The sequence below is a fragment of the Neopelma chrysocephalum genome, unplaced genomic scaffold (assembly GCF_003984885.1).
Source record: "Neopelma chrysocephalum unplaced genomic scaffold, ASM398488v2 Primary Assembly neopelma1_97017, whole genome shotgun sequence".
Classification (NCBI taxonomy): Eukaryota; Metazoa; Chordata; class Aves; order Passeriformes; family Pipridae; genus Neopelma; species Neopelma chrysocephalum.
Window position 1 is genome coordinate 3,598,779 of NW_020925659.1, and position 16,574 is coordinate 3,615,352.

General features: G+C 38.1%; 1 protein-coding gene across 1 annotated transcript in view; it reads right to left on the reverse strand.

Annotated features, from left to right (window-relative positions):
- The window catches only part of ADAMTS19 (ADAM metallopeptidase with thrombospondin type 1 motif 19), a 138,070-nt gene that overhangs the window by 13,021 nt on the left and 108,475 nt on the right, over positions 1–16,574 (reverse strand). Inside the window, exons 17-21 of the mRNA XM_027671014.1 lie at positions 15,571–15,728; positions 14,700–14,853; positions 11,657–11,792; positions 8,168–8,372; positions 6,098–6,250 (exon numbers count right to left, since the gene is read on the reverse strand). Of these exons, the coding sequence (XP_027526815.1) occupies positions 6,098–6,250; positions 8,168–8,372; positions 11,657–11,792; positions 14,700–14,853; positions 15,571–15,728 (806 nt within the window). The remainder of the gene's footprint in view (positions 1–6,097; positions 6,251–8,167; positions 8,373–11,656; positions 11,793–14,699; positions 14,854–15,570; positions 15,729–16,574) is intronic.

The following is a 16,574-nucleotide window of genomic DNA, read 5'->3' on the forward strand; positions in this document are numbered from 1 at the left end:
AGGCTACCAAGGAACAGCCACAGTGTCGATTTTCAGTAAGGCTGTAGGAAGAGCAATTTCTTCAAACACAGTCATTTTTATGGAAAGAAATCTGCCAGATTACAAAGCTCTGTGAACACCCTGGATCTCTGAATCCAGTGTATAACTAAAATATCTATTCCAGCTATCTATTCTTTTGGTCAGTGCTAGTTTGCCAAACCTGGCAATTCAATAAACAGAGAAGCTGTCAGTATGGAAAGTGATTACAGAAGGTAGAGGGACAGTTAGTCATCAACATTAGAAAACAGCAAAATAGGGATCACACGTAGAGTGTGGATACTAACAGTCTATTCGACTTAAGATAAAATGGGTTCCATCGTATAAAAGTGAAAAGTTTTTTAAAATTCATGCCAACTGACATAGTAATTTCTGCTTCACATGAAATAAAATTCCGCTTTGATGATATAGACCCAACTTTCTCACACCTGTAAGCCAGAGCCCGGTCAATCACACTTGTCAGCTTCAAGTAGGGCCAAAAGAGGGTACAGCAAATAGCAGCCACACTGCTTTGCTTAAAGCAGTGGTTTCAGGCTTCAAGTAAAACCACAGAGGATATGCCTTGAAGGAGCACCCAGAAAATTTGTAGAGCTGACCAAAAGTGCAAAGTCAACAACTGCATACTAATACTAACAATATTTAGTTCTGAAATATTGCTGGGCATAAGTGGAAGAAAACATAAATTATTTATAATGTTATCAATTATATATTTTGGTAGCATTTTAATAATTTTGCTTCTACCACCCCACCTTGTTCAACTATATTTCAGATCTCCTTTTCTTTTGGAATTTCCTAGATTTCTTCTAACTGTTCACGTCTATCAAGGTGACTTGGAAGTCAATCCTTTCACCACTGATTTGTGTCTCCAGCAGGCATCTCAGCCTGCCTCCCTGAAAGCCACTTTTTTAAAATCAGGAGAATCCGAAACCATTTCATACAATTGCTGAGATTCATCAGTGTTACCCTTTTCTCTCTCTGACAAGTAATGACAGTGGCTGTGTGAGTGAATCTCCTCTTTCCCCACACCACCCTCTCAGGTGGCACCACGCAGCATGCTGTACATCGTGCAGCAAGACTGTGGCTGTAAGCATGGGGCTTTACAACCCATTCAAGCACGGGGCTGTATTTGCCTCTGCTACTTGCTGCCATCTTCCAGGCATCATCTTCTGCCCATGAGGGTTGGTTTTCTGCACCTGTTCCCATTCTTTCTGCAATATACCATCTCTTGTGCTCCATGAGAATGTCATTGCGGGCATGTACTTGTTCACTTCTTGATGGAAACTTTAAAAATTAATATATAAAGGTGGTACCTTCTGCTTCAGACCTACTCTCAGGACACAGGGAAAAACAGAGTAGTTGTTATCAGGTTTGGATTAAAAATATTTTTTCTTTCTTTTCATCTATTTGATTAGATAGTTCTCCCCCTACCATGTCACTTGTCAGATAAGACTGGAAGCATCTTTCAGCAGGAACTGTTAGCTTCTTTTACTCTTGTTTGTTCTTGCTTTGTTTTTCTCTGGGGCCTAGGATGCTTCAATCCTGATGTTAACTATTAAGATGTACCACAAATTAATTATTTTCTAATATAGCCCACTCACAGATAATGGAACTCAAGAGACAACACAACACCCATTCATAATTAACTTTTGATTGCAATTTGGTGTTCCGAAAAACTTTGTTACCCGAAAGATGCCTGTAGCAGAAAATCAACAAAGATGTCCTAGTAGATCAAACTGTAATACAGATACTGAATTTCCCATTTATGTGTGACTTCTTGTGTGTGCAAAATGGGTAATATCTACTTCTAAAATCTTTTTCAGTTTTATCAGTGGATTTGCCTATTATTAAGGGTGGTCTTGTTCTATTTTTCTAGAACTTAACATGACATTTATTCCAGACAAAATACCACAGTACATTGAACTAAAAATCCACTTTATCTGAAACAAAAGATGTTAATATTGTCAATATTACAGGACCAGTTGGAAACATACAAAAACCTACCATTCTCATTTCTTTATATTGGCATCTACCATATTATTTTCCCATGTTTCATTTCTGAAACAAAGACATACCTAATTTGTTGGAAAATAACTATAATTAAGTCAATATAAAAGTCATTAACTTGATGCCAGTATTATTTTGGCTTCTATTATTTCACAAAAGTCATGTAATTTGTTTGTCCATAAATCTATTGATGGTGTCATATTTTGATGCATGGCCAGACCTATTCCATTCCCAGATTTTAAAAGAACTTCACCATTTTGGATGGGGATCCAAGGAATAAAACCAAGGCTAATTACCTTGTCAGTAAAATTGTAACATTAATATTATCCAAATTCTATTTTTTTTAATTGAAGGAGATTAAATCAGCTGAGTTTGTTTGCTGTGGAAATTTAGGGACTGTCCAAATGTTTAAGCACACAGTTTAAAGGTTGAATGCCTCATGCTCTTGAAGAGTTGGGTAAAAAAGAGATTTGTTTTTGGTTGTTTTTTTTTCTTCTCTCCATTTTCACATGTTCTTTGATTGGGATAGAAGATAATCTTCATCACTGACATTTGCTTTCTGCACCACTCAATTAGCAAGTCTCTCAGTGGCTCTGTCTCCCCCCAGCAGCTGGAGACTTGACTTCTTCTCTGTACACACACATACACTTTCTAGAGAGCACTGCTTGTATTTTCTGAAATAAATAATTCAGAATAGGCCATGAATTCTGGGACTCATTGGTGTAAAAACCAAGCAGTTGCTTCAGATGCCCTTTCAGACTCAGTAGAAAAAAATGTAACAGATGAACCTTTGCTTCACATTTTTGCTTGTTCAGGCTATAGACAAAGTGAACTCCATCTCGACTATTGGGACCACTATTCCAGATGTCGTGTTTGACTTGCTTGCATCTCTGGTCTAACATATAGATACTATTTAGAAATTCTGCCACTGCTCCTTCTTTAGTTTCTACAGAATGGGTGCTCTTTCCAGTCTTTTTACAACTTATGCCACATTATCTTCTCTGGTCAACTATGCACACATACTTTATATTTTTTCATCTCTACAAATGGCTGCTCCTACAGTCTACTTCTTTTTCCAGTCTTTTGATCCTGTTATCCCTTGCTGAGTATCTCCAAAAGTTTCTGGTAAAATAGCATATCAAAATTAAGTTTTTAATTATTATTTTCAAAACTCACTCTCCAAATTATTCTCTGCTCCAAAATTCATCCTGCCTCTCATGCTGCATTTATTCCAACAATGTTCTGAAGAGTCTAGATAATAGAAGAAAAAAATATACACAGCTTCTTACATAAATTACCCTGGAGATGACCTTTGAGCACCCTACGCTGTTGATATATGTCTTTTTTGGGAGGATGACTTCTACAACTATGTGATCTCTAGTAAGCCAGGTAGATGTACAAACATGCAATTCATGTGCATTTCATTTCACATCTTCCCTGCCTGCTGGTTTATCCTTAGGTGATGAATTCCTCAGAGCGTGACCCTGTCCTCATATGGCTTTGAAATGGGCAGTCAGAGGGCAGCTTAGTAAAGGACACTGCTGCTAATAACACCTCACTCTAACTGGTGCTGGAATAGCTGTGAGCTATGAGCATTCCCCATTTGAAGGTAAATCTCACATTGTTTAGCAGGGTATTCCAAGGACGGCGTTCACTGGGAAAATACAATGTACCTGGTAATATTACTGGGTGCTGGCTCCGGAAGTTCAGTTTGAGCTTTTATTCTTTACTTTCTCGTCATACCCATATTCCACATGAGGGTGGGCACTATTCTTAACCGATGTTAAGAATAGTGATGTTTAGCGTATTGACCCACCTTCCTGACTTAAAAGCCATTACAGAGTTTAATGCTGCGTACAGGCCAGGTTACACAGACTTCTTTTACATTAAGTTTGAGTTTTAGAAGGATTACTGTGTTTATTGACCTATTGGAGCTTGGAATTTTGATCAAATTTTCTTTGATCCTGGTATTATTGTTAAAACATAGAGCGCAAGAACTATTTGATCTCTCTGTGACTATACCTCTAAAACAAATTAATTCCGTTACGGCACTACTATGATTATTAATCATGTTATCTTTTCAGTAATAGAGCAATTTAAGCTTCATTTAAAATTATGCTTTAGGAGTTCAAGGGAAGCAGCAAAGCCAATAAGGATCACATTAAGTGTGTCTTGTTTCAATGTGTGAGAAGGGTCATTTAAATTTTTCAAGCCAAGTCTTGGCATTAGCTTGGGGGAACTTGGCTCTGCTCAAAGGAACAGCCTTCTGTCAATGTCAAGAACAATCCTAAAGAGTAAAAACAGTGAACACAGAAGGCTGCACTGAACCTCTGTGTTAGAAACAAACAGTGAGCAAAGATTAACATTTATCTGAGCTTTCCATTTGTTTCCCCAATTGCAGACATATTAACATGTATGCCATGACTTCATGTTGCTATGTACTCTTGCAATGGAACAGAAGAGTAACAGAAAAAAAAAAAGGAAATCCAAGTGTATTTTAAATTGAACTTGTGACTCTGTTGAGAAATTAAAGTGTCTATTTTTTGGTATAAGTCTTGGAAAATCTCTGCTGCACAAGTCACAGTCAGACTGTACGTTAACTATTAAAAAGATTTTGTTAATTCCGTATGAAATATTTCCTCATGTCCTAATTTTGAAGTTTAAAGCACAATTTAGGTGACAGGGTTGCAGCTTTGACTACAGGAGGAAAACAGAAAATACAAGACTGTCAATAAATATTGAACAGGAAGATGCAAGTTCTTGTACATTCATCTGTGACATGGATGTTTGTGAAAAGTACTGAATTAGAGACTAAAGTTCTTCTTTTCTCCAGAGGGCACTGGGAACACAGTGTAACTGTCTGAGCATCCTCGTATTGCCTCAGCAACCCCAATTTGAATGCCTGCTTCAATTAAGAAAGCAGATGGTCATTTCTCCATGGTTTACTTCCTGCTGGTGCTAGTGCTAAATGATGCGGGTTTTAACTGCAGTTGTGAGATATAGAAATGCAAATACTGAACTGTATTGCCGGACGTATCTTTGTGTAAAAGTAACACTGCTACTGTAAGTAGCTGTTAGTTGCTTCTGTTGCTTAAAAAATAATGGTTATTCTATGTGCTTTTGAAGTAGCTGGTTACTCACAGAGTACTTGCAGCTAATTCTTGGAAGGCTGGCTAGTCATACACTGCTGGCTTTTGTCCTTCTTTCCAGCTCTTACAGCACATGAAAGACAACTAAAAATACATTAAATACTTCTCCATACAAGCAAGTTACAAAAACTCTGCAATAATTTTAGGTGGTAAAAGTGTTGTGTGCAAAGTTATGACAAGAAGCAAAGTAAAAACAAAAAGAGATTACAATCTTTCTCCTTAAGTGTGGTCTGTGATACAGCAAGGGAAAATCTTGACAAGGTTAAATTTCAGAATTTCAGCATGTTTTGGATATTCAAACCCGCATCAGATGTTCAAGGTACCAGTCCAATAATACACTTGATCACAGATCCAACCAATATCGTTTGTTAAAATCTGGCCTATGCTTATGGATCTTACTAAAATCAAAACCCATGCCAAGGAAATAATGTACTGACAGTTATGTCAAGTTTCCAGAATAGACAGTAATAGATGCTTCCTAGACGTTAAATGGTCTCTGTGGAAATTTAATAGGCTAAAGGTGCTTCCTTATAAGGCTGGAGGGTGTAGCTTATTGGAAACATAAATAAAATATGCAAACACAAAGTAATGAAATATGCAAACTGTAAGGTTGGAGTAAGCTGCAGTTTCTGGAGTTATTTACCTGCCTGTCGACAACAACAAATTTATACCAGATTTGCATAATTATATTGAATATTCATCTCACTTCACCTTCTTCATATTTCTGATTTTTGTTTATACTGTGGCCTCACTGTGACTACCAGTTTAGGGTTGGGCTTGTTCGTTTTGCAGCCTTATTGTTCCCTCAGCTGGGAGACTTGTACACTTCCAATAAAAGCAATTCTTACAAAGATCTCAACATGCAAAATATATTATGCTATGGGGCAGTACTATCGAGGATTACTCACCTTAGACCAGTCTCCCATTCTCCAGACGTAGCATTTAGAGTAGTCCTCACAGTCCTCTGCTTCTTTAGGTCTTGTGGACAAAACACATTTCTTGCGTGGGTTGGTGCATCTCACAGTTCGATGCCGTACTCCCCTACCACACTTTACAGAGCACTGTTGGAAAAAGATGTTTTTCAGGACTTACCCCCTTTTTTATCCCCTTCTAGTGACCCCTGCCAGGCCAACATAAGTATTTCATGGCTTCAGTGATTTCCTGACTTCCAACCCTCAATTGCATCGACACCAGATTTGTTAAAAACTAAAAACTGAGCAATAATTCCTTATGAGGCATTATGATAATTGTTTCATTTTCAGCTAAAATTATAAAATTAGATAAAAAATTATTTGCTTAAGGAAAAAAACAAGCTTTTGAATATGGAAACATCTAAAAAATTATGATTAAGTGAATGCAAAATGTTATACTAAAAATATTTGGCAATCTTCAATAAAGAAAGGAAATGCAATGAAAGAAAGTAAAAATAGTGTTCATAAGAATAAGATATGAAGGCACTTCAGAAAAGCTCTGCTAGTATCTAACAGAAGTTTTTGAGGGGAGGGAAAAAAGTTAAAATGGAAAAGTAAATATTCTAAAACTGTGCAAGAATCCAGACTGAACTTCAAATTCAAAGTCACTGTATAGACAGCATGTGAAAACTCTCCTCAAGTTGCACAGGAGGTCCTAATCTATGTTTTTTTCCACCATTCCCACTTACACTGCCAAAAATTATGCCATTTCCTTCTCCAAACATTATCACTGCTTTTGATCATCCCGCTGCTTGCAGTTCAGAACTCTCCTTTGCCAAGCTGATTACTGCAGGAAGCAGTAATGGCTAGCTTCCTATATAATGGTGATAGTAGGAATGGGCCATGGGAAATACCTCACTCTTCAAAATATATTTTTTGCTTCCAACAAAAACCTGCTCACCCATTTCTCATCTCTGAAGTAAAACAAATGGACCAAACAATCTGTGTGTTTCTTTTTCTCACCTCTGTAATTGAATGCCTCTCTTCTCACAACCAGCCCTTGCCTTATAATCCTCTGTGTACCAAACCAGGAGCTGCTGCTATTTACTTCCCTCTACCTTATTATCTGCTTTTCATCCTTTAAAACATTCCCTATTTCCTAGCTCTTTCTTGCTTGGGGATCAAGTGGGGCTGCTGAGTAGAGGAGTCCAAAGAAAGGACTGCACCCACATTCAGAAACTGCTACTTGTATTTTGATCAGGGACGGATTCATAGCACAGCTTCTAATATGGGGAGCAATCAGAATTGCCTCTAATCTTCCAATGAAGGGAGAAGTTCCAAATAACCCCTTTATCTTGTCCATATGGCAGTGGTAACAACATCTTTCTTGTTCCATGATAAGTTACTTTTAGAAGTAGTATAGAATTTTAGAAGAAGAAAACAAAGGTGAAGAAGAAAACGAAGATGAAGAAAGCCAAATGGACAAGCACATTAAAAATCTAAATTATTAACGTTTTTTGAACAATAAATGCATTCTACAGCAATCCTTCAGGACGCAACATATGTGAAATTGTGTTATTTACAAGCCCTTTAGCCTACTGCTGTTATCTTGGAAAAAGAGGTGAGAAGAGAGAGGAAGGGAAGGAAATTCCTTTCTTTACCAGCAGCTTTCCTCTAAGCCTCTATGAAGCAGGATGGCATCAACATCCCTTGGTACAAAAGTACATCAGAGATGCTCCCACTCTGAATCCAATGTCTTGCAGCTGATAAGTGATGCCTTAATTCTATTTGCCCCCCAGTTACCCACTTCCAGAGTCAGGACATACTTGATTATACGTGCTTCAAAACTGGCCAAAAGAAACTGTTCCAGAACATTGACTAGGTAAAATGTAGTAGTTCTACACAGCTGGTTTTCCTAGTCCCTGAACCCTTTGCCAAATCATTGCATGAGGACCGTGAAAATCATTAGGCTGAGCTGTGCCACTTGATGCTGAAAAAATATTATTCCCAGAAAATATTAAGGCACAAATAACCACTATGGACTATTTGTATAAATAAATGCAGCACCTCGGACCAGACTCCCGCCTCCCACACAGTCATGCAATCCTGGCCTTCACAGCGCTGTGCAGAAGCAGGCTTTGGCCCAAGACAATCCCTCTCTCTAGCTCTGATCAGGGTCCCATTCCTGAGCTGCTGTGTGCAGGCTACTTGTCTGTTCTGGGTCCCTTTTCCACATGTCCTTGAACATGGTGTCCATTCTGTCATCATCCACCTGTAAAGAAATATAGGCAATGTAGAATCAAGAAATCAGGAAGGGGAAAATACCACCACATTATCTTACTGTCTTGCTCACCAGTGCACACACTCGAGACATACTTACGAATTTTCAGCTGCCTTTAAATTTCCCTTTACTAATGGACATAATCTAACATATTTTACATTAAATATGGTGTTAATGTTCATATTATTTCATTCCCCAGCCCACTGTCCCTATGTTTTCAAAGTACTTTCCTCTAATTTATTCCAATATAAAAAGTTCCAAAACACACGTACATTTTAAAGATGACAAATCACTGATCTGCCTGCCTGTTATTCTCTGTCTGTATGACCATCCATGTCAAGTGCATGCCATGCATGTAAAGTCCAACATTCCTTGAAAATTCTCCATTGCAAGAAAGAATCACTCCAGTGTGAAAAGCTCATTGCTCTGGAGAAAGTATAAAAGCTCAGAATTCTTCACGTTCTTTAGGGTCAGGCCTAACTCAGGGTGCATGGTTTAAATCACAGCAGCAAAGAAGGCTGATGCAGTTTGGCAGAGCCCACATATTTGGAGAGCAATCATTCTAGAACATAATTTTCCCCAGATGTTCTGTAGATCCAGACTATGGCCATGTGCCCTTAAAAATCAAACAGCTCTGCCCTGATGTAGTACACAAGTGTATTCCAGGAGACTTAGCTTGCAAGGAGAGTTTTTTGGAAACTGAGATTTAACAAATGTGTTTCAACCTTCTGTCATGCATTTGTAGCAAGAAAATAAAACACTTAACTAAGGGGGTTTTTTGTTATCAGTCCAGATACATAATTTACAAACCACAGCCTGTCAAGATAATGCAATAGTTTAAGATACTTCTTTAAGTGCCAATAACAAATAAGTAGTTATGCAAGCATATGCTTTAGTTACACTGTTGAAAGCTAACAATTTTTATTTTGTAATGATCACACACTGTATTAAAAATTGGATCATCAAGAATACATTTCTCAGCACAGCATCTCTGAGTATCAATTAGCAACATTTAAGCGGTTTCATTTAATAAGCTGGAAAAGCACACAATGTTGAAAATTGATAGTTGACAATGCCTCAGAAAAAGATCAGACTATTCAATTTCTATACAATAAGTGCACAGTGATGTTAATAAAATAAAATCTGCTCAAATATGCATATAATGAAACATAAATAATCCCTCTAAACTGTAATGCCCTAGACTGGGGAAGTCCAAATGTCAGTGCTTTTGTCCTACTTAAAATGTATCATACCTTGCATTTTATCAATTTCAGTACTTTATCTTTTCCAAGAAAGCTATGCCTTCCAGTTCACTTTACATACTTTCTTCAACAATGTTTGCATTTTATTTACTTTGCATTGTTTTGTTTAAAAATACCCTCTACCTGTGCTCCAGATGACTGCAGTAGACTGATCCCAGTGCTTGCTCCTGGGGATGCTAGCCAGCTGCTGCTAGCTGCTCCCCCCTCCCTTGAAAGGTGGTAGACACTTAAAACAATTCCCCACAATACTTGAGGATCTCCTTAGCCATAACTCTTAGCTACTATACGGAACCTGGATGGCAAACTCTGAAATGGGTGGCTGTGCTGGCCTGGCCAGCCAGTGCGAGGAGCAGGCTGCCAGTTCAGCTGCAGGGACACCAAGTGGGTGGTGGGTGCACACTGCAGCTGCCTCCTGCTTCTTCCAACATTCAGCTGTCAGAGCGTAGTTCAGACCATTGATCCACGTACAAAGGGATGGGGTGAGAGGGAAGAGAGGAGTGAGGGGAAGGCTTTCTATACTTCCAAGTCACATAAATGTAGAAAACGTGATTATAAGGGGTTTAATTATTTATTTATGTAATTATTTATTTACTCTTTAGTGTACCTAGAGCTTATGGAGAGCTTTTAAAGAATCACAGAATCATAGAATCAGCCGGGTTGGAAAAGACCTTTGAGATCATCAAGACTAATCCTTGATCCAACCCCACCGTGGTTCCCAGACCATGGCACTGATGCCACATCCAGTCTCACCTTAAACACCTCCAGGGACAGGGAATCCACCCCTTCCCCGGGTAGCCCATTCCAATGCCTGATTACCCCCTCTGCAAAGAATTTCTTCCTAATATCCAACTTAAAACTCCACTGGCAGAGTTTAAGACCGAGCCCTCTTGTCTTACTGATCCTGTCTGGGAGAAGAGACCAACCCCCATCTGGCTACAACCTCCTGTCAGGGAGTTGTAGAGAGGGGTGAGGTCTCCCCTGAGCTTCCTCTTTTCCAGGCTGAACAGCCCCAGCTCCCTCAGTCTCTCCTCATAGGACTTGTGCTCCAGTCCCTTCCCCAGCCTCGTTGCTCTTCTCTGGACCTGCTCCAGCCCCTCAATGTCCTTCCTGAGCTGAGGGGCCCAGAACTGGACACAGCACTCCAGGTGTGGCCTCACCAGTGCTGAGTCCAGGGCAAGAATCACTTCCCTGCTCCTGCTGCCACACTGTTCCTGATCCAGGCCAGGATCCATTGGCCTTCTTGGCCACCTGGGCACACTCTGGCTCATGTTCAGCTTCCTGTCAATCCAAACTCCCAGGTCCCTTCCTGCCTGGCTGCTCTCCAGCCACTCTGTCCCCAGCCTGTAGCACTGCAGGGGGTTGTTGTGGCCAAAGTGCAGGACCCGGCACTTGGCCTTGTTGAACCTCATCCCCTTGGAATCAGCCCACAGATCCAGCCTGTCCAGGTCCCTCTGCAGAGCCCTCCTGCCTTCCAGCTGATCGACACTCCCCCCTAACTTAGTGTCATCTGCAAATGTGCTGATGGTGAACTCAATCCCCTCATCCAGATCATCAGTAAAGATATTAATCAGAACTGGGCCCAACACTGATCCCTGGGGGACACCATTGGTGACCAGATCCCAACTGGATAAGCACCATTCACCACCAGAAGAGAAGCCTCGATTGAAAGAAAAAACCCCACTAAAATATATCATTAATTAAAAACATGGGATTAAATCCCAAATATATATCTTTGTATAAGGAGCATTTAAATTTCAATTTTGCAGCAGATATCAGCTTGTGAGAACACCTCCTGAGTAAATGAACTGCTTTATTGAATAAGAATTGATTTAGGCAAGGGCACTCTTTCATTAAAACTCAGGGGAAACTACAGCCAGTGTTTCTGTTTTCCCTATATTTTGCATTATAACGTTTTGGATGCATGTATTTACTGCATATTCATTGCCAGAGGCAGTCAACTCTATGATTTTTACATCGAGATATTACAGTTTAATTTAACCAAATCATTATTACCTGGTCTGGCATGGCTGTTCATTGCACTTGCGGATCTGTGGTTCAGGCTTTGTTAAATATTTGCACTTCTTGTTGTCCACAAGACTGATATTCTTGTTCATAATCTTTGTGCAAGAGACTGTTGTCTTTCTTTCACCTGGTAAAAAATGAAGCAGGTAGAATAAAGAGGAAACCAGGAAGATGTAACGTGGTTAAAGGAAGGACACAGATATAGCTATTTCATGTACAGTTTGGCTAAAAGAACTGCAAAATTGGTATTAGAAGTTCAAAGATAGCAGTGAGCCTAAGAGAGATATTGCAGTTTGTATGGAACACTGATTTCCTAATCCAGTCTTTGTGTACCACTGTCAACAGAGTTTTGCTGCTTTATTCCTGTAACTAGTCATAGGCCAAACCCTTAGTCTTACTGGAATAATTTTCTTTCTCAACTACTGAAACCTCAGCACTGAGCAAAGCTTGCAGAAAAATTACAAAGAAAAGAATGCTTGTTAATTGCTATATAAAATGGGGAAAGAAATGGCAAGTTGTGGCTGGCACCCAAAAAAAGGGAATCAGTACATGCAACTTTCGGTAGCTTGCACTATTTCCCATGAACTAAAGAGGACAGATGACCTGATCTGTAGGGTAATCATTTAGGAATCTTGGTACTGCCTGCAGAGACCCTGTGCACGCCGTGTACAGAATTCTTGCCCGGATGGATGACCGGATCCTGGCATCTCTTGCAAATGGAAGCACTAAAAATAAGAATTTAATGTAATACCTACTACAAGCAGTAACTTGTAATTAGACTGGAAACTAATTTTTCAAAAAACTAGCAATCCCTGAACTGAAGATTTCAGTCAGTACAATTTAGGCTCATACCCATTTGTTCCTACAGTTACTTTTTAACACTCTATCTGGAAGTTTACTGACAAAGAGGGTGCGTGCGTGAGCAGGGCAGACTTAAGCACGCGTGTTCACCAGAAGTCAAAAATGAGTCTGTGGATGGAGCACTTAAGTTATAAATGCACATTATGTGCGTGACCACAGCTGACATTTTAGATGGCGCTTGTGTATGTGAGAGCACATTCAACTAATCTATCATATCACAGCGTTTGAAATGTTTGACAGTTCTTTCTGCATTTATATATACATCTGTGTGTTCATGTTCTCCCCCACACCAAGAAGCTTTTCTTCAACACATGAGGTCACAGACCAGCTACATGTATAAACATACACGAAACCACAGCGCTTCATCAATAGTTTCATCCTGACAAACACTTTGAGCATTTAAGAAAAACTATTGATAATAGTTAATTATTTATTCAAATTAATCAAAATATTGATATTAAATTTGAATCACAAATATTTAGATAGGGTACAAGCTGCATCATTTTAATTTCATTATTGTTTGATATTTAAGCCAAGAACTGAAAGAACAGTTAAAATAGTTTTGTCTAAAGTAAGAAAAATCTTTCGCTTGTATTTCAGAATATTTGCAGTAAAAATACCTTTTATGGAACTTTGTATTAACTCAGCTATTTTTCACAATAACATAAAATGAAGGCCAGTTACAACAGAAAAATATGATAAACATCACATTAAACCATTTAAATATTTATTTAAGCATTAATGAAGAATAAATTACCAAAATACTGCATTTTAAGACTTCTGCATATGAGAGGTAAGTTTAGAAATATTTGAGGCACTAATAGCAGACTGTAGTAGCATTAAAATTATTCTAAAATTACTTCAGGAAACTGTAAAAAGCATGAATTCACAAGTGAATAGGAATGCAGTATTAAGAATCAGAGGATGCTACTAGCACCATGTACAAAATACCTTCTAGGGAAGAAGCTTTCTTACCAAACCACAAAAAGCATGTTTATGGAAACTACAGCAATCTTTCATGACACCAGGATTGTTCACAGAGTCAAAGGAGCTAGAACAGTGTGTTCCTTATGCTGCTGTTACGAGAAAGTAAAGCGTTTCCAGGCCTTCCTATTTAATCACAAGGTGCACAGCAGTTCTCAGAACTGCTGATCAGAGCAACCACGACTGTCAAGGTTGTAAGCAGGAAAGACAGGTATCAAAAATCAATACAGTGTTCACAGTCTGGCTAATTTGCACAAGGTATGAACACTTCACTGTAAGTTGCATTCATTAAAAAAATTTCTGAAGTGTTTTTTCAGTGTAATTATCTATTTGAATAACATCTTCTAGACAGCAGTTTTGAAGACTTTTGTTACATCAGTACTGTTCATGTTCCAATACTTGTTTTCACAATCATACTTTGTTCTTCCAAAATCACATTTTTTATGGTTAATAAACATAGGAAAAATATCACATCAGCATACTAATATCTGCTGTTGAAATATTTGTTCCATATGTTTCTGGATCATCCTCAACTCATGTTACTAACTGTACATATTTGATCTGAACCTGGGATTCAGCTTTTCTGTGGTTTGAAATGTCTCTTACAGATCATTTATCTTCAATAGTTCCAAATACAGAGTGGAATGTGTATGAACTTTCTATTCTTGTTCTAGCTCTTGCATTTGTATTTCTTCTTGGAAACTGTGTCCTGAATTTGCTTTTTGGTCTAGATTTTGTTCCTTCATTACTATCTTTTGCTACTTACTTTATTTAGTTTGAAACTTTTCCTACAGTTATCACAGATTTTTAATACAAACAGAAAGCATGAGGCTGACGTACATCCACATTGTATGGCGTCATACAAGCCACAATGTTACTATTAAATATATTTACTATAAACTATTAATATATAAATGGTATATTAAACATTAGTTTAATATTTAATATTAAAATTATATATTTTGATGTTACTATTAAATTAATATTTGTAATTACTATTATGGATATTACTATTAAATATATAACACCAACCATCAGAGTCTTAAATATATACACACAAGGTATATACATATAAATGTGTATTTTATACACACACTTGCACTGTGTATACACATGCATATTGTATACACATACTCATTTTTAATATATGGGTGTGTTCGTGTGTTAGCACGTTTTTCTTGTATTTTACCTCCTCCACATACAGCATCACAGTCCTCCCAGGTAGAATGTGTCCACATGAAAAGAGGCTCCGGTACTTTAGAGCTCTGATTTTCAGGAAGGGGATCCAGGGGGATTGTGTACTCATAGTGCAGACCATAGCTCTGGTCGTGGAAGAGCAGCACCTGCAAGACACAGAGAAGGAAAACCTTCCCATGTACACAGGCACTGTGGAAAACAAACTCCAAACTGTGAAGAGACAATCTCGAAAAGCACAACAGGATGACTTTAATGCTCTGCTGCTTTTCAACCCTCCTGATGGATATGGTAGAAGAAATTAATGAGAGCATACAAATCAAGCCAATGGGAAAAAATATTTTGCTTGCATTTGAAGGATTTGAATTTTGAAGTACTCTCTCATCATCTCTCCCTCTCTCCGGTGGCTATTAACTTTTCCTCCGCTACACTGAAATGCATCAAGAATCTATTTCTTCATGGAGAACTTGGGGACTGAAATTCTGTAATGGTGATGCTGTGCTATAGTCAGCCAGGACTAAAACCATCTGATTTAATTTTAATCACTCTCCTTAACTGGCACATCGGCTTTTTATGACATCTGTAGGAATGCTGGGACCTTCAATCCTGCCCCAACAATGTAAAGATTGTTCTTGGATTTAAATGCATTGTTTACAAGCCTGATGATATATATATATATATATATATATATATATATATGTATATACATATATATATTTATACATATACCTGATTTTGCACATGCATATATAATCACAAAAGCAGGTATATCTTACATAGATCTCATTATCTTCAGGAGCCTTAAAAAAAGTATTAGTTCCCATGCTATATGATAAGAATCAAGAAAAAAACCCAAATTTTCATACCAGTAAATGTAAAGGTGATGTTGTGGGACCTTTAGCTGATATTTTCTCCCAGAGGCCTCTCCGAACATAATGGACAGTGGTCCCAGCGATATTGAATGTTCCAGAATGCTCTATCTTCCAGTCACTATTGATTGACTGTTTTCCAGCATCCCGAAGAGCTGCAAAATATATGAAAAAAGACCAACATAAAAGGCGTCTGTTCAGTAGGGATTTGGTTCTCTATTCACTTCCTGCTTGGTTAATTTAACAAGTAGGTGAAAACACCTAACTCTGATTGCAAAGATATTTGTGGATCCTACTGTGCATGAACGTCAATTGGAACATGCCTCAGAAACACTTTCTAGAGGGAATGCTTGGCAAAACCATGTGTATTTAACATTAGTTGAAGTTAATATCAGTGTTTTAATGCCTGAAGAGACTGACAGGCTCCAGCATAATTCGTAACTTGAACACTGAGTTAACTTAAGGCAAAAGGCCCCCACGGTGGTCATTTCTATAATCCACAAAGGCATGGGAAACACAATTTTCACAAGAGGCTCTTCAAGATTTTTGGAACAAGGCTAAAACCTTACAAAAAAATCCAGTTCAGAATTTTTTCCCCTCTAATAACTACATTTGCCTTTTTCTCCGTCTTAGAATGTGATAATACTTTATACACCTCCACATAATTGGATGTTGCTGACAAATACGAAAAGTTCATTCTTTTTGGCTGAATCATTCCTCATGTTGACCTATTTTATATTTAAAAACAGCATCAAGTCAGGTAAAATACATTGCATCCACTGAGAACAGAGGATTTTACTTTAGTTTGCTACAGTAAACAGAATAGATTCTTCTGTAAATTATTTGTAATTTTATTTTGTTTTACTTCATTTTATTTTGTCCCAATCAGGTGTGAAGTAGAATATACTTGAAGTCACCTTCTGGACAAGAAGTTTTACACGTTTGTCTTCACTGAAATTGTATGTTTGGCATCAGTTTGTTGTAAGAGAACCTCTACATGT